At 49.0% G+C, this 19,010-nt stretch overlaps 1 protein-coding gene across 2 annotated transcripts in view; it reads left to right on the forward strand.

The window, feature by feature from the left end:
- TRIM24 (tripartite motif containing 24) overlaps positions 1 to 19,010 on the forward strand; it is a 387,425-nt gene that overhangs the window by 209,625 nt on the left and 158,790 nt on the right. For both annotated transcript variants that reach the window (XM_030214266.1, XM_030214267.1), the window contains exons 6-7: positions 1,135 to 1,249; positions 8,165 to 8,311. In XM_030214266.1, coding sequence (XP_030070126.1) covers positions 1,135 to 1,249; positions 8,165 to 8,311 — 262 coding nt within the window. The remainder of the gene's footprint in view (positions 1 to 1,134; positions 1,250 to 8,164; positions 8,312 to 19,010) is intronic.

The raw sequence follows: 19,010 nt of genomic DNA on the forward strand, positions 1-19,010 counted from the left end.
TGATGATGTCATCCACATAGGTGCCTGTCCAGTTCTGCTGTCTACAGCAGTGTTTTACAAATCAGTCCTGGCATACCGCCTTGACAGTCAAGTTTTCAGGATATCCACAATGAATATGCACGAAAGAGATTTGCATTCAGTGGAAGCAATGTATGCAAATCAATCTCCTGCTTATTTATTGTGGATATTCTGAAAACTTGACTGGCAAGGGAGTACTCCAGGGCCAACTTGGGAAACACTGGTCTACAGAAATTACCTGTTAACAGATGAGATCACTGATTTTAGAACTCTTGAGAAGAAGTAAGGTTTTTCATGAGGAATCAGTATATGGGAAGGAAAATTTAAAGGGATACCTCCTACAAATGATTTGGAACTCATGAGACCAATTTTTTTTTTAAGGTAAATTCATAGTTATGGGAGTATTCTGCTTCAAATATTAGAATAGGATTGGCACATGCTATTTGCTTGTATTTTGAAAATGTTGTATAGATATTGATGTGGAAAAATCACAGGTGCCTAGAATTTGGTACTTGGCACAATGTAGGGCTAGACCCAGAGCATAATTTTGTGAAGCAAGGCCAAGACATGAGCTTCCCCCTTGATGAATCGGGCCAGGGAAGGAGTTGAGAAAGGAAGAGAATGAATAGAAAAGAATAGAGAGGGAGAAAACAAAATATAAACAAAAATATGATCTAAATGAAGCAGATTTAGACCACAGTAAAAAGAAAAATTATTCGGAAAATTTCTTGGCCCCTAGAAAATTTTGGTTGGTGCCCAAGTGGTAAGGAAATGTTTCCGAGTAGGGTGGTAGTATCTTTCAAGATGAATTATTGTTTTGTTCACATGATGTATGAAAAGAAATTGTGAAGTCAAAAATAAATGAACATAAAAAAACAGATTATAATCATTAAATGATTCCCTTATAAGGCTATACAACATGAACTTTATCTTGCCACAACAACACTCTGTAGTTGTCGGAACTTTATCTTACCACAACATCACTGTGTATTTGTTTACACCAGAGTCTGCAAACGCCTCTCCAGCACTATGTAATCCACATTGAGCCTACAAATAGGTGGGGAAATGTGGAGTACAAATGTAACAAATAAACTAGATTTTTTTTTCTTTTTGCAGACTCTTTGAAATGAATCAAAATCAAAAGCAGGTGGAACAGGATATTAAGGTTGCCATATTTACCTTGATGGTAGAGATAAACAAAAAGGGGAAAGCTCTGCTTCATCAATTAGAGGTGAGAACACTGTGCTATTGCCCTCTTTATAATTTTTTCCAAATTGAATTGGTCTTTCCTGAGTAATAATTTGTTGATTGCTACCTGATTATTAAACTCTATTTCCTTATCCTCCTGCTAGACCAGTGGATTATGTTCCCCAGAGGCAGAGAACATTGACTTTGTGACATCGCAGCCACCCTGTAAGGATTGGGGTAGACTTGATGGTTCTAGTATTTTTCTGCCTCCAGCAAATTGTGCAGGTCTGGATTGGTGCAGTTGCAGGATTTAAGAAGGCTCTCTGAGACCTGGGCAGTGGTCCTGGCCTCAGGTAGAGGGGCGGGAGGGGCCTGCCCTCACAGTCACACAGTTGGCCTTTGGTCCTTCTGTTGGTTGAGCTCTAGAGAAATCTTGAGCTCTCAGGGTTAGTACTGCTCTACCGAACTATGTACTGGCTGGGTCAAGGTCTTCACAGAGCCTGCAGGACCCAGCTGGGGGGTGGTGTTGAAGGTGCCCCGTGGGGTCCTCCCTCTCAGCTTTTTCTGTGTGCTTCTGTGTGTTGGGGGGGTCCCTTCCACTGGCAGTGGTTAGGGCAATGGCCCTTTAATTAGGGAAAAAAGAAAGGAAAAGAAAAACAGCAAGAGGCCACATTTGAGCCTAAAGCAGCTGTGGACTATCAGGGCAAAGGGACCTGTGAGCAGGAAGCTGAAAGTGGCCGGGTATAAGCTGCATGTCCAGGCAGGACCGGGCAGGCAGGAAGCATGCCGGATTTGTGGTGGCACTGCAGTGTCTGTAGAGAAAAAATAAAGAGCACGTTATTGAAGTCTTTTTACCCCACCTGTGATAGTGATTCTCCGAGGACAAGCAGGCTGAATAATCCTCACAAGTGGGTCGGCGATCTGCGCCGTCCCGGAAACTGGCATTCAAAATAACAAAAAGTTTACTAGAGTCTTCTCAACACGCCGTATGTCTGTCTGAGCATGTGCCGAGTGCCTTCCTGCCCGCCACGCGGCTGCGCTCCTCAATTGTATTTTATCCACATGAGGAGCAGCAATTCTTTTTTGGCTCCACTTCTTCGCCCGGGAGAGCCTTCAGTGTCCTGCTTTTTTAGCGTTTAGCCTTTATTTTTTCTTTCGTGTTGTGTACAAAAAAAAACCAAAATTCTCCCCTTTGATTTCTTAGGTTTTTTTTTTTGGCTTGACCCGCATAAAATTTCCTTTCCTTTTAGTCGCGGCCATTTTTAGGCAGATCCACAGTGGTTATGGATACGGACAAATATATAGCAGAGGGATTGCGTCAACTTCCAACAGAATTATTATACACAAATAGATCATGATCCAACGGAACAGTTGAGGCAACAAATTATGCAATTATGCAATGTGGATAGGGCAGTCTTGGACGGTATACTTTCACGCAAAGAACAAAAGTTCTTGTGTCCCTTATATCCCAAGACTCCTTACATATATTTTGTCCCAAAGATCCATAAATCCTCAGTGGATCTGCCCAGTCGCTCCATAGTATCCATGCGTAACTCGGTACTAGAGCCCCTTTCAAAAATGGTCGATAGTACACTTCGACCGTTTGTCAGTAAGACTAGTTCATATGTCTGAGACTCTTCTGATTTTATAGAGATAGTGGAAAAGGTTTGTATAAATACAGCTAATATGGCCAATTCTTACATGGTAGGTTTGGACGTGGTTGCTCTATATACAAACTTACCCCAGGATAAAGTCATTGATGTGGCTTGCTCTTATTTGGAACAAACGGCTATATCTCAGCCTAAAATAGCAGAGTTGCGTCAGCTGTTAACTTGGGTTATCTGTGAGAATTACTTTGAATTTCAGGATAAATTTTATGTACAGAAACAGGGTAGCAATGGGGGCCACTATCGCACCCTCGGCGTGCCTTTACATGACAAGGTTCGAAGTGAACCATGTGTATGCCTCTTCCTTGTATAATAATGTGGTGGTATGGAAGAGGTATATTGATGACATTATCATGTTGTGGCAGGGTACTGAACAAGAACTATATACCTTCATAGACATCCTCAATAGAGTGGATCCCTGTGTCAGGTTTACTCACCGCATATCAAAAAAAGAGATGGAATTTCTGGATATCAAGATCATTAGAACGAAGGAGGGTAAATTCTCGACTTCTATTTATCGCAAACCCACCAACAGGAACACCCTTCTACATTATACTAGTCACCATCATAGAGGCTTGCGGAGGGGTTTTCCTGTTGGTCAATTTTTGAGATTGAGAAGGTTATGCACATCTCTGGAAGATTTTAAGATTCAGGCAGGGGGAGATGTTGCAGAGATTACAAGAAAGAGGGTATCCTATGAATTTGTTTAAAAAAAAAGCGTATAAGAGCTCAATATGCACATAGACCTTGGCTGTTGTCTCCTAAACGAAGATCTATGGTCAGTTCTTTGGCTTGTGTGATTCTGTTTTCCCATCAAGCTCCACAAATTGGACAGCTGGTACATAAATACTGGCATGTGTTATCAGTGCATTCAGAGTTCAGCGAGCACCCGAAAATCGCCTATCGCCGCAAATCTAATTTAGGTGAGATTGAAAAGATCTACCACGGGGAGATATGAGGGTTGGCACTCGCCCTGTGGTAGATGTGTCTATTGCAAACATGCGGTAGCAACAAATTGGATTGCTATACCGAGTACTAACAGGCGATTTTATCTATCAGCTAATACCACATGTGACAGTGAAAGGGTAATATATTGCATTATATGCCTATGTTCGCTGTACTATATAGGACACACAAAAAGGAAACTTAAAACCAGATTAGCAGAGCATACTAGCAATATTAGAAATCATAAAAAAGAAGCACCGCTTGTCAATCATTGATTAGATGCAAAACACAACATTGAAGATCTGAAATGTGTGGTTCTAGTACAACTAGCACTCTCCAAAAGAGGTGGTGACATGAGCACCCAGTTACACAACATAGAACAACGTTATATTTTTGCATGGGCTACGGTGGCTCCGAATGGCCTCAATCTTGAGGTTGAATGTGAATGGTTATAGAGAGGATACGTCACCAGAGGGGGTGGAGCGTATGAGATATTTAACCCCAGTAGTGTGAACAATGGTATAGCGTCTGTGGGCGGGTGTTACTCTCCTGACTTGGAATGAAGTCCTGATGGTAAGCAGCCAAGTATGATAAGTGAAGATTACGAGAATAGTAGAGTGGAAGGGGAAAATAAAGTAGTGCCTATTTCTATTATTGCATGTTTGTATATATCTATACTAGCCGTTGAGCCCGTAAAAACGGGCTGGTATTGGGGTCTTCCTTCCTTCCTTCCCCGTTCCCCCCCCCCCCCCCCCCCCCCGGAGTCGTCGCCGCCGCTGCCGCCGCCATCCCTCCACCCGGCCCGGGCCCTCTCTCCGCTACTAAACTTACACATCCATTCGCCGGAACGCAGCACGCACATCTGCTGAGCTGCCGTCGGCCCTTCCTTCTCTGCCTGTGTCCCGCCCTCCTGTGACGTAACGTCAGCGAGGGCGGGACACAGGCAGGGAAGGAAGGCCGACGGCAGCTCAGCAGATGTGCGTGCTGCGTTCCGGCGAATGGATGTGTAAGTTTAGTAGCGGAGAGAGGGCCCGGGCCGGGTATGTGTGTGTGTGGGGGGGGGGGGGGGGTAATGGTAGCGACGACCTCGGGTGGGCGGGTGGGGGGGGAGCGGTATCAACCTCGGCGGCGCAGTTTCCCTCTCTGTCCCGCCTCGTCATCACGTATTGACGCAGGGGCGGGACAGAGAGGGAAGTCTCTACTGCGCATTTGCGAGTGAGTCGGTCACTCGCCGTTTATATGTTTGATTATAGAATTCGGTGTATGGTTCCTCCTGATGAAGGAAAGTTTCGAAATGCTGTCTCGCATTGGAGGACCTGGATGATATATAAGGACTATCAGCGGAAGTGATTGATTATGCACGGGGCTCCTCGGTAGCCATTTCCTTGCCATGCAGTTCCTCATTAAGATAAGCCTTCTGTGATCAAACAGAGAGAGACGCTTTGAGACCATATGAACTTGCATTGAAATACAGCACTTTTGACATTGAACTTTGGACTAAACATCCAAATTACCAACATGGTTTGACCGTGTATGGTCAATAAGAGTATCAATGTTTTTTGAGTATGATATTGTTAGCTTTGTGATAAATACATCATGGGAAGGTATGAGTAAACGGTATGGGTGAATGAGAGTTCCGAGGAGAGCAGTAGACTTTGGGCCATCTACTATAATAAAACGCACCTCCAACGTTCTGAAGCTGACTCCGTGACTTCAGGGTTCGTAAGGGTGTTGCATCTCTCTCTGCCCTGCCCTCGCGTAAAAACGTGATGACGTCGAAGGCGGAGCAGTGCGAGTGAAGGGCTACGCCACGTCACATGCATGATGAACACAGACAAGACCAGGAGGCGAAGTTTATCCTGGTGAGTTCCCATGGCTGCATCAGTGTTATCAGACCGCCTTGCATTGTATTGTGAAGCTGGGGGGGGTAGCGCCGTGACACACAAGGACTGCTTTGAATCCCTGAAGGTAGAGTTCCTGCAGCGAGCTGCTGGCATTGTGCAGACCCTTCACAGGCAGGGCCAGCGATGCATCGTAGTGCACGGAGCTGGGTAAGGATGAGGGGCAGTATGGGGGTTGAGGAACTAACCATCTTAAGATTGCAAGACTGATAAAACCACACAGTACAGTCACCTATTGCCATTCTTGACTGCGAATTAATTCCATGTGGAAACAAAGACTGCACAAAAATGCAGACTCAGTCCCTCCCAGCTCTGTTTGTCTCTACTGTCTGCCCCGTTCTCTTTCTTATTCACTCTAGCCCCCTCTGGGAGGGTGGACCCTGGAACTGGGAGGGAGGAGGGACCCTGAAACTCAGAGGGAAAGGACGACCCTGGAACTCGGAAGGAGAGGACGACCCTAGAACTCAGAGGGAGGGGGAGGAGGAGGACCCTGGAACTCGGAGGGGGGGGGGGGGGAGATGACCCTGGAACTCAGAGGGAGGGAGGGGATGACGACCTTGGAACTCAGAGGGAGGGAGAGGGACGATGACCCTGGAATTCAGAGGGAGGGAGGGAGAGGGACGACGACGACCCTGGAACTCAGAAGGAGGGAGGAGGGGGGGGGCAACCCTGGAAGTCGGAGGGAGGGGGGGAACACTGGCACACACTCTCATTCTTACACACACTCGCACATTCACTCTCTCACACAGTCACCCTCACACACTCTCAAACATACATACTCCGAGGAAAACCTTGCTAGCGCCCGTTTCATTTCTTTGAGAAACGGGCCTTTTTTACTAGTGTTATTTAATAAATGATTTAAGGATATTATGTTGTAAGGAGTACTTTATGTGTTTATATAAATACTATTGCCAGGCACACTGTGAAATAATACAAAACCTGAAACAATCCTAACTCAACATACGTATAGCAAGCCTACCATATAACAGTAGTATTAATTTCTATGATTCAGACAACATGAACCCCACATATAATAGGCAGCACTACAATATTACATGGGGTCCTAGAACACCAGTACACCTACTAGTAAAACTGAGCAAGTGGGACCGCTACAAAGTTCTACATGGAAACTATATGCAAACAGAATGCCACCAAATACAGAACAAGGGATCACGAAATACAAATATGAAGACAAACATTCAACTGGGAAGCCCAAGAAGTGAAAATAGGCATGTACCACAACGTAGGAGAAATTAAAAACAGAAATACATTTTCCAACAAAATACAAAGACATCCATGGTGCACATTTCCCAAATCTTACATATTCCACCTAATAAACATAAATTCAAAATAAAACACTTTTTTTTCTACCTTTGTTGTTTAGGAAGCATTTTGGTCCCAGTTTCTTTCTTTTTTCTGCTTTCTTGTCTGTCTTCTGCCCTCTTTCCACTGAGTGCTATTTGTCCTTTCTCCACTTTCTTCCTGCCTTCTTCTATTCCCTCCGTACATTTATCTCTGACATATTTCCTCTTTTCTTTTTCTTCTTTCTGCCCTTTCAAATTTCACCCTGTCGCTCTACAGTCCTCCTCCTATATTTCTCCATTTCCTCCTCTCACCCTCTAGCTCTCCTGTCTCATTCCTTCTCTGGCCTCCTATGCCGACCTCTTTCACTCACTTCCTATTATTACACTTCTGCTTTCTATACTCACCATCCTCTTCTGACTCATCTCCCCTCAGAACCCCCATGGTCTCTCCCACTTGGTCCTACCATATCAAGCATCTCCTGTCCCATTTCCGCTTTCTGCACCCACACTTGTAGCCCATCTCCCCTGTTTCTCCCCCCCACAAACCTTTTATGATCCAGCATTTCCTTGTCCTCTCTCCTTCCCTTCCACCTCTGTGATCCAGTACTTCCTTGTCCCCTACACCTTCCCCCCCCCCCCCCACCCCTATGGTCCAGCGTGCCCTCTTTCCCCTTATGATTCAGCAATTCCCTGCCTCCTCTCCCTTCCTTTCCTCCCCTATGGTACAGCAACTTCATGTACCCCCTATCTTCCCTTCCCCCTTATGGCTCAGGAGCTCTATGACCCCTCTTCTCCCCACACCACCACCACCACTAAAAAAAGTGTAGCTTCAGTGTTCACCAGGGCAGCAGCTTGGAGGGGAAGGCAGCCTGGCAGCAGCAGATGCGGCTACACAAATCTCAATGCTTAGATGGCAAACCAATCACCGGAATTGAAAGTCTAAGTGTCATTTGCATATTGTTAAAGCTGGCTCTGGTTGTCTATTTTATGAAAGCACATAGATATCTATATTGCCCTTTTGAACCTCTATTAAACTACCCCCTTAATGTAGTTCTGAAGTACCTACACTTACCTTGTACATTGACTCTATTCCTAACATATTTCTAAAAATGAAACCAGCTAAACATATTTTGTTCTTTAGAGTCTAGCTAAAGATCGGCAGATGAAGCTTCTGAGGCAGCAGCAGGAGGTAATGGGCCTCTCCAAGCAGCTAGAGCATGTGGTAGACTTCTCAAAGTGGGCTGTTTCCAGCGGCAGCAGCACAGCATTATTGTACAGCAAACGTCTGGTAAGATATTCCAGGTTCTGTGACGTCTGCCTGTAAAATTAGAGAAGAAAAGGGCAGCATTCTGACTTTAAGTGAGATGATAATGCTGTACGATATACTTTTCTCTGAACATTTTTGCTGTTTGAAAACAATGTTATATCTCTTCTGGGGCCCGCTCATTGCAAAAGATTATTAGTGATGTAAATGTTTTCCAGGTTGGAATGGGATTTTTTTTTAATGGGAAAACCATGGCCCATAGCATAGAAATATGTTTTCACAATGCACTATGTAACATTTTCTGAAAGAGTATGGTATATTGTTGGTTGCTGCTTTATTTTATAGTGTATCTTTCTGTGGTGAAATCATTTAATTTCAAAATGCTTTGGTGGTTTAGCAGTATACTGTTAAAAATTCATCAATTTCTTATTTAATGGAACAAGTGATGTTTAAATGGAAATACCTGTGCTGACGTTCATCTTGCCCAAATTAGTTTCATTCCATATCATCATGCTGATCAATCCATAGACTGGTGGGTTGTGTCCATCTACCAGCAGGTGGAGATAGAGAGCAATCCTTTTGCCTCCCTATATGTGGTCATGTGCTGCCGGAAACTCCTCAGTATGTTCTCTATCTCAGCAGGTGGTGGTGGTCACACACAGCAGCAGCTCTGGCTAGGCCTCCAAGCCTAATTTTTAGGTTTTGTTGAGTGCCTGGGGTTGAGGGCTCTTCTTGAGCAAGTGCAAACCTGGTGGCGCCAGGTCCCTCCTTTTCTCCCCCCTCCCGCTGGCTCTGTTAAAAAAAAAAAAAAAAAATTTTGGACGTCCTTAAGGGCGTTTATTTCGACGTTTATTTAAACGTTTATTGCAGCTACTCACTGGGACATCAGGTCGTTACAGCTCGGAGCGAGAAGCAGGTAATTTTTACCTTTTTATAGCGGGCAGGGGGTTCCCCGATTGATCTCCGCGTGGCCTATGGCGTCGGAGGACGAGGGCGCGAAGAATCGCTCCCCGGACCGCGTGTGCGCTTCTAGCGGGGATGCGGGGGTTTTAAAGTCTGATTCGCCCTTGTTGGGTGTCAGTTTGGAGGCCGGTCAGTGTCCCGGGTCTTCCTCCGGCACGGCGGTTTTTCCCGCCATAAACGCCCATCCCCCGCTGCTCGCCTCCGCCATCTTGGCCGGCCACTCTGCTCGGACGGCTTCTTCTTGGGCCGCCCTTGAGCTGGGAGACGTTCATGCCATGGCCGCCCTTGATTTGGGCGACGGCAAAAAAGCGGCTAAAGTTAAGCGCCGTTCTTCCCACGCGGCTCCTTTGCGGAGTGTCGCGCCGGACGCCATCTTGGATGCGCAGCATGGTTCTCCCCCGCTCTTGCGAGCGCCGGTTGAGGGTGCGTCTAGGGCTGTGGCCCAGGCTGCTGAATTGCACAGTTTGGGGGGTTTCTCCCCCGAGTTTATTTTGCTGCTGCATCAGGCCTTCCTTATGCAGAACACTGCCCCTTCTCCCTTGTCCGATAAAGGGGTTGAGGCCCCCGGAAGTAAACGCCCTCGGGTGGATGCCCAGGCCTTAGAGGACGCTGTCTCCTCTGATGTAGATGAGGGCAGCGTATCTGAGTTCTCCCAACGGTCCTTTGGGGATTCCTTGGAGGAGACGGATTCCCGCTCGGATGGAGCGGATGACCCCTCTGCAGCACGGATCTTTCGCTCAGAGGATTTGCCCAACCTGTTAATGCAGGCCATGAGCATTTTGAAGATTTCCTCTCCAGAGGACGTCTCTCCCTCAGCCCCTGTTGGCTCTGCCATTATGCTGGGGACGAAGCGCCCGCCTAGAACCTTCCACGTGCATGATGCCATGCACACCTTAATTTCGGCTCAATGGGATGTCGCGGAAGCGAGCCTCAAAGTGGCTAGGGCTATGTCCCGCCTCTATCCTTTGCCTGAAAGTGAACGTGAGGCCTTTATTTGGCCTACCGTGGATTCTTTAATCACTGCGGTGACTAAGAAAACGGCGTTGCCGGTGGAAGGTGGCACGGCACTAAAGGACGCCCAAGACAGAAGATTGGAAGCGGCTTTAAGGTCGTCCTTCGAGGCGGCTGCCTTAAGTTTGCAAGCCTCAGTTTGCGGCTCCTATGTGGCCAGGGCGTGCCTGACGATGGTGCAGCGGGCTTCCCCCTCGGATCCTTCCTTGAGGGCTGACTGGCCGGCCCTGGAATCGGGCTTGGCTTATTTGGCAGACTTACTGTATGATGTCTTGAGAGCCTCGGCTAAAGGCATGGCTCAGACAGTCTCTGCGCGGCGCTGGCTTTGGCTGAAACATTGGTCTGCGGACCACGCCTCTAAGTCCCGCCTGGCTAAGTTGCTTTTTAAAGGCAAGCTGCTCTTTGGGGTCGAGCTGGACAAAATCGTGACCGATCTCGGCACGTCTAAGGGCAAGAGGTCACCAGAGGTCAGGGCTCGGGCCAGTGCTTGCCCCGGTATCTCCAGAGGACGGTTTCAGGAAGCCCGTCGGTACCACCCGGGCAAGTCGGGCTCCTCTGCCCCCTCTTCCTTCAAAAGGAACTTCTCCCCCAAGCAGCATTCCTTTCGCAGAGACCACCGTCCCGGAGGTACGCCCTCCGGTCCTCCCCCAGGGTCTCGTACCCAATGACGGGGTCCTGGTCCATGGCCCAGTGCAGATTGGAGGACGCCTGTCCTCGTTTCTGGGCGAGTGGACCAGAGTAACTTCAGACGCTTGGGTGCTGGAAGTCAGCAGAGACGGCTACAAGTTAGAGTTCTGCCGACCCTTAAGAGACGGGTTTGTACTCTCTCCCTGCAAGTCTCCGGTCAAAGCTGTGGCAGTGCAGCAGACCTTGGACAACCTGATATGCCTGGGTGCGGTCGTTCCGGTGCCAGAAAATCAGATTGGCAAGGGACGTTACTCCATTTACTTTGAGGTACCAAAGAAAGGAGGTTCTGTCCGGCCTATCCTCGACCTCAAAGGGGTCAATCGGGCCTTGAAAGTGCGGCACTTTCGCATGGAGACTCTCCGCTCTGTTATATCGGCAGTGAAGGCAGGAGAGTTCTTGGCTTCCTTGGACATCAAGGAAGCGTACCTGCATATTCCCATCTGGCCTCCTCATCAACGCTTTCTGCGTTTTGCAGTCCTGGACCGACACTTCCAGTTCAGAGCCCTCCCTTTTGGGTTGGCTACTGCTCCGCGGACCTTCTCCAAAGTAATGGTGGTCATCGCGGCCTTCCTGCGAAAGGAAGGAGTACAAGTCCATCCTTATCTGGATGACTGGTTGATCCGAGCCCCCTCTTATGCAGAGTGCGGCAAAGCTGTGGACCGGGTGTTTGCTCTTTTGAGCTCCCTGGGGTGGATCATCAACTGGGAGAAGAGCCAGCTGCGCCCAACTCAGTCCCTGGAGTATCTGGGAGTTCGATTCGACACCCAAGTGGGCAGAGTGTTCCTGCCAGACAATCGGATTGTCAAACTTCAGGCTCAGGTGGACTAGTTCCTAGTAGCTTCTCCTCTTCGGCCTTGGGACTATGTGCAGCTGTTGGGCTCTATGACGGCCACGATGGAAGTAGTGCCCTGGGCCAGGGCTCATATAAGACCACTACAACTCTCTCTGCTGCAGCGCTGGACTCCGATGTCGGAGGATTATGCTGTGCGCCTTCCCTTGGACCCAGCAGTGCGCAAGGCGCTGAGCTGGTGGATGCAGACAGACAAGTTGTCTGCAGGAATGCCTCTGGTGACCCCGGAGTGGATTGTCGTCACGACGGACGCCTCTTTGTCGGGCTGGGGAGCCCACTGCTTGGGAAGGACAGCGCAGGGGCTCTGGTCTCCTGCAGAGGCAAAGTGGTCTATCAACCTCCTGGAACTCAGAGCCATTCGGTTGGCGCTTTTGGAGTTTATCTCGGTACTGGCGTTGAAGCCAGTACGGGTCCTGTCGGACAATGCCAAGGCTGTAGCCTATGTCAACCGCCAGGGAGGTACCAAGAGCGCCCCTCTAGCCAAGGAGGCCATGAATCTATGCCAGTGGGCGAAAGCGAACCTGGAACAGCTGTCAGCGGCCCACATTGCCGGAGTCATGAATGTCAAGGCGGACTTTCTCAGTCGCCATACCTTGGAGCCCGGAGAGTGGCAGCTATCTGCTCAGGCGTTCTTGGACATCACGAAGCGCTGGGGCCAGCCGAGCCTAGATCTGATGGCGTCATCGGCCAATTGCCAAGTGCCGCGTTTTTTCAGCAGAGGACGGGACCCTCGATCTCTGGGAGTAGATGCTCTTCTCCAACAGTGGCCGGCACAGGAGCTTCTCTATGTGTTCCCGCCCTGGCCCATGTTGGACAGGGTGCTAGACCGGGTGGCAAAGCATCCGGGCCGGATAATCCTGGTGGGTCCGGACTGGTATGCGGACTTGATCAGGCTCTCAGTCGACGATCCTCTGCGGCTGCCAGTGGAGCAGGGCCTGTTACATCAGGGTCCCGTGGTGATGGAGGATCCCTCCCCCTTTGGTCTTACGGCCTGGCTATTGAGCGGCAGGATCTGAGAAAGAAGGGCTTCTCAGACAAGGTCATCGCCACTATGCTGAGAGCGAGGAAGCGCTCTACTTCTACTGCTTACGCCAGGGTTTGGCGTACTTTTGCAGCGTGGTGTGAAGCAGGCTCACTTTCTCCCTTCACTGCTCCAATTTCTTCAGTGTTGGCGTTCCTGCAAGAAGGTCTGGAGAAAGGCCTGTCGCTCAGTTCCCTTAAAGTCCAGGTAGCGGCTCTGGCTTGCTTCAGGGGCCGCCTGAAGGGTGCTTCCCTGGCTTCGCAGCCAGATGTGGTGCACTTTCTCAAGGGAGTTAATCACCTGCGCCCTCCTCTGCACTCAGTGGTGCCTGCGTGGAATCTCAACCTGGTGCTAAGAGCTTTGCAGAAGCCGCCTTTTGAACCCTTGTCTAGGGCATCTGTGAAAGACCTGACGTTGAAAGCAGTCTTTTGGGGGCTATCACTTCAGCCAGAAGAGTTTCCGAGCTCCAGGCACTCTCATGTCGAGAGCCTTTTCTGCAGTTCACTGAGGCAGGAGTGACTATTCGCACAGTGCCTTCCTTCCTGCCCAAGATTGTTTCTCGCTTCCATGTGAATCAGCAGCTCTGTCTCCCTTCCTTTCGTAGGGAGGACTACCCAGAGGAATACTCTGCTCTCAAATATCTGGATGTGAGACGAGTCATCATCAAATACTTGGAAGGGACCAATGATTTCCGGAAATCGGATCATCTGTTTGTCCTGTTTGCAGGTCCTCGTAAGGGTCTGCAGGCTTCTAAGCCTACAGTGGCAAGATGGGTCAAGGAAGCCATTGCAGCGGCTTATGTGGCCGCGGGGAAGGTGCCGCCTATCCAGCTGAAGGCTCACTCCACTAGAGCTCAGGCGGCCTCGATGGCAGAGGCCGGGTCCGTCTCCTTGGAAGAGATTTGCAAGGCGGCAACTTGGGCATCGGCCCATACCTTCTCCAGGCATTACCGCTTGACTGTGGCTGCTCGGGCGGAGGCCCGGTTTGGAGCTTCAGTGTTGCGGTCAGGGATTTCAATGTCCCGCCCTGGGTGAGTACTGCTTCGGTACATCCCACCAGTCTATGGATTGATCAGCATGATGATATGGAAGGTAAAATTATGTATCATACCTGATAATTTTCTTTCCATTAATCATAGCTGATCAATCCATAGTCCCTCCCAGATATCTGTATTGTTTATATTCTGGTTGCATTTCAGGTTCAAGTTTAGTCTTCAGTTCCTGTTCAGGAGGACTTCGTGTTCAAGTTTTTCAATGGATTCTTCAAGAGTTGAGACGAATTTGTGTTACAGTGAGCTGCTGCATTCCTCTCCCCTCCGTTTTACGGGGCTGGATTGAGACATAAATTCTGCCGGCGCTCCCTCCCGCTTCGTGCGGCTGTAGGGCAGCTTTGTACCCCTCCCGCTTCGGCGGTGTTAGGGTCAGTCAGCTCCTCCCGCGGTTGCGGTTGCAGGATAAGCCAGATCCCCCCGCATTGGCGGGGTGGTGTCCCTCCCCCGCTCCGCGGGGATGAGCTGGACGGATTCCCCTCCCCCACTTGTGTGGGGATGAGCTGGGTTAATTCTCCTCCCCCGTTTCGGCGGTGGTGAGCTGGGCAGAGTGTCCCTTTGTGGGTGTAATTCTCTAAGTGCTGAGTCCTGCGGATGGAGCTTGGATATCGACATACTGAGGAGTTTCCGGCAGCACATGACCACATATAGGGAGGCAAAAGGATTGCTCTCTATCTCCACCTGCTGGTAGATGGACACAACCCACCAGTCTATGGATTGATCAGCTATGATTAATGGAAAGAAAATTATCAGGTATGATACATAATTTTACCTTATCATCGGTGCCAGACCAGATAAGTGGATTATTGCCAGCAGATAGAGCCACAGAGAAACTGCTCAGATATGACTTCAGTCACCTTATAGTGGTGGGCTGATGCAGCCTTCAGCTCCTCAGTATTTCTTTGGCACCAGCAGATGGTGCAGATATAAAGCCAGCGCAGGAACTACGAGTAGGTCACTTCTGGGAAGGCTGTAGGCCCAGAGTCCTGGAGCTTGCTTGTCCTGCACTACAATGTTCATCTGACACTGCAGCTGGAATTTGATAGCTGTGTTGTTACTCTGCACCAGGCACACCTTGCTTTTACTTTGTTGTAGAAGTTTGATTGTGACCCCTGAGACAGGCATCTATCCGCCAAAACACAGACCATTTCGTGTCCAATCTCTGGTGCTTTTATTAAAGGACTTTTATCACATACCCTTTGCTGGTTGTGTTTTGTGGCATCCTCTACTATTGCTTTGCTCCTTAGTGTCCTCACCAGTCCAGAATATGTGGATTGTGCCCTTCAACCACCAAATGGAGACAGAGGAAAAAAAAAAAGTCCTGCCTGCTTCACTCAGTAAAGACACTGTGCAGACTTAGATATTTATCTCCAGCAGATGGTGACGGACAAACCATGCAGGTCCTGGACTGGTTATTGCAGCATCTCCTGATGTAGCTAGAGAAGTAGGCATCTGTTGAGGTTTTAAAATTTGAAACAAAACTGTGGTTTCTTCCTTCCCCTGAAAGCAGCTTAAATAAATGGACGGGAAGTTTGCTTTCTCACTTCAAGACGTCCAAAGAACTCTGTAGTGTTTGTTTATTCCAGGCTACAGTAAAGGTTAGCGGAAACAAGTGAAAGCATGCATCTGTACTTCGAGGAAAGAGGGAAGATTTCCTTTTTTGGCTAGTCCTAGGAGAGCTTGTGTTGGAGGCTGACTGTTCAGGCCAGAAGCAGTGCTTCTTCCAGAGCACAAGGCTAAAGCACCGGTCTTTCCTATCAGTTCAACCCACATAATTGAGGTAATGTTTGAGACATACTTTGGGATACAGGCCTTGGAGGAAGGGAGCAGGCAGTCTATGTCCGTTTCTCCCCACCCCACCCCCCGACCAAATCGCTGGTTTCATTTCCTTCCGATGGAGTTTCTAACATTTAAAATGTAAAGCCAAGACTAGCCTTGAGTAAATCTGTATTTTATGGTGTGCAGTTACAGGTAAGATCTTCCACCAGAACCATGAGTAGTGCTGGGGATTGTCGCGTGCTCGAGGACCTTGGCATACTGTCAGGCTTCTTCCCCGGGAGCACTGGGTTCATGAGCCCATGGGCCACTACCGTGGAGCGGCAGAGGCAGGCAAGATCACCTCCAAGGTAGAGATGAGACAAAACTGGACCGGAACCCCGGACTGGAGTTCTACACCGGAATACACGGAACTGGAACACACCGGACGGGTGCGCACTGGAGTGGAGCCCGCTGGACTGGAACACACTGGAGGGCCCCACAGGACTGGAACATACAGGAGTGAAACCCGCTGGACTGGAACACACTGGACCTAGGCTTCACCTACGCTTGACCACCTTTCCCCGAGGGTTGAGCCCTCAGGTTCTGGCAGTCGGTAGGACTTACAGGAAAACCCGGAACTGGAACTTGCAAGCAGGAACAGCAGGAATGAAGATCCAGGAGTGCCCCCTGGCACCTAGGCGCAGGCAAGGCCGACAGGCAGGGACTGTCCGGGTTCTGGCAGTCGGCAGGTTTGAACACAATGACTAGTAAACTGTACCTAGGCTAATAGAAACGCTATACCCAGGCAAACCAGTCATACACAAGAAACATACACAGAGCACACTCAGGAGACTTGAAAGCTATACACCAGCTAACAAAAAAGCTGTGCCCAAGCTAACAAGTCATGCACTGGAAGCAAACACAGAGCACTAGCAAAGCTATACACAGGCTAACAAGCCACACGGTGCCTAAGCTGGCTAGTCTAAACAAACACAGAGCACTAGCAAAGCTATACACAGGCTAACAAGCCACACGGTGCCTAAGCTGGCTAGTCTAAACAAACACAGAGCACTAGCAAAGCTATACACAGGCTAACAAGCCACACGGTGCCTAAGCTGGCTAGTCTAAACAAACACAGAGCACTAGCAAAGCTATACACAGGCTAACAAGCCACACGGTGCCTAAGCTATCTAGTCAAACATAGAAACTCATACAGAGCAAACACTGAAACAGTGTACAGAGCACTCTATACACCAGGGCCCTTAAATGAAATGCAAAGGCCAGGGCTGTAGTCTCTATGTGATTAATAAAGCCCTTCCACACCAGAGGCACAGCTGCAGCAATCACCTTGCATCCAAACAGAGGCTTGACACACAGAGAAGTCAGCCCAGCGGGAGCCATCTTGGATACTGGCATAGAGGAGTCGGCGGCAGCCATCTTGGAAAAGGCATAGCCCACACAGGTGAGGTTCAGTAGGGCAATCAGCACACAGAGCCAGAGAGAAACTAAGACAGAGACAGACACAGAGACAAGCAGAAGCCAGCACAGCCACTGACTCCCAGAAACACAGGGTAAGTCTGAGGGTGGTCACGGCCACAGACGTAACAGGGATCTCTCTTTATGTGGCTAGCTTGCCTTGCAGCTGCTGTCCTTTACAAGAGAAAGCAATGTTTTGAATGGCATTTAGGCCACAGCTGTGGGCTTGCATAGAAGCATGACCTGTATGCCTAAGGAAATATACAGGGCATGTTTTGGAAGGGGTCCCTGACGCACAGCACATAACCGCTGTCAGTAGGTCTTTTGGTCCTGGAGGCCTCTATTTGAGTACAGAACAAGCTAGGACCCAATGTACCATCTTATCTTTCAAGGGGAAATAAAGTGAAATTTAGCGCACTTTGCAAACCTGCGATTCAGGGATATAAGTATGGGAAGATCATTCTCTGAATCTTTAATACAGTAGACTGGCTGCCTGCCTTAATTGCTGATCTTCAAACAAAGGCCCTATCAGTAGAAATGGGATCGCATAGTTGGTAGACTAATGGGAATACCTTGGAGTAGAGATTTCATTCTCCTTGGAGTCTGGGAGGACTTTCTCATATCCTTCTTATTTTAGTGCTGTGAGGGAACTCAGAAAGTAATAGTGGTCCCCTTCTACTTTCAGCTCTAGATTAACAGGTGGCATTGCAAACAACAGTTCTGAGCTCCACTGGTTGTTTCTGGGTCAAAGTTTTGTAGTCCTTGCAATCTCTACTGCCTACAGTTGGATCCCTATCAGATGAGCGTGTGCAACTGGTGTATTTAAGGCCTACTAGTCTTACTCTTAAGGAGACTAGAGCTTCCTTTGGTTAATTCCTATATTCTGGAATTTCTCAGAGGACAAGCAGGCTGCTTGTTCTCACTGATGGGTCGGCATCCACGGCGGCCCAGAAACGGCAATTTTTCTCAGCAAAAATAGACAAAGCTTTGCCAGAGCCTTCTGGAACGTGGGGTGCGGTCACAAGTCCCCGCTCAGTTTTTTCTTTTCCGTGGTTGGAGAGTGGCTACTTGTCGGTCTCTCTCCATTCGGCCTGAAGAAAGAGCCTTCCGTTTTCGCTAGAGGTTTTTCCTCTTCGTGTTCTTTTTCCTTTTCTTTTTCTCCCTTGTGTTAAAAAAACAAAAACAAGGTTTTACCTTTTTCTGGTTTGGTCACCTTAAGTTTACTTTCGCTTCCGTTGCGGCCCTCTTAGGCCGTTCGTACGCGGGTTCTCTTTTTTTTGTGTCATTATTATCGGCACAATCGCGAATTTTGATCTCGCTGCCTCTATTTTTCTGTCCATGTCATCGAGGACTCCCAGCGGCTTCAAGAAGTGTACTCGGTGCAACCGGACGATCTCAGGTATCGACCCCCCACGCGTGCTGTCTTCAGTGCCTTGGGCCCGACCATCGCCCAGACGCATGTAAGTTGTGTCTTAGCTTAAAAAAACGGACACAGGCGTCGAGACAAGCTCAGCGGGACTGACTTTTTGGAGCTTCGTCTGGTTCTTCGGCGTTAGCTTCGGTACCGAGGTCGTCGGCGTCAATATCGACACCAGAGATGGCATCGACTTCAGGAGCGCAGATAATGGCTGTCTGGAGACCACACGCTGGGAGCAGTGAGCCATCGAGTGGATCTCCACCTGCCTCGAAGACTCCTGCTGCACAGGCCCCCCGGGACCGACCACTCGTAGACCTGACCCCGAGGAGGCGTGTGGATTCCACGTCCTCCTCGTCAAAGAAGCATCGTCATCAGTCTCCTAAGGATCGTACCGCAGCGTGAACCGGCATCGCCTCCTCGACCTCAACAGATTCTGGACCCGATTCCTGCACCGACAACGCAGCCTTGCTCAACAGTGACTCTGGACGAGCG

Source organism: Microcaecilia unicolor, chromosome 9 (genome assembly GCF_901765095.1).
Source record: "Microcaecilia unicolor chromosome 9, aMicUni1.1, whole genome shotgun sequence".
Lineage (NCBI taxonomy): Eukaryota > Metazoa > Chordata > Amphibia > Gymnophiona > Siphonopidae > Microcaecilia > Microcaecilia unicolor.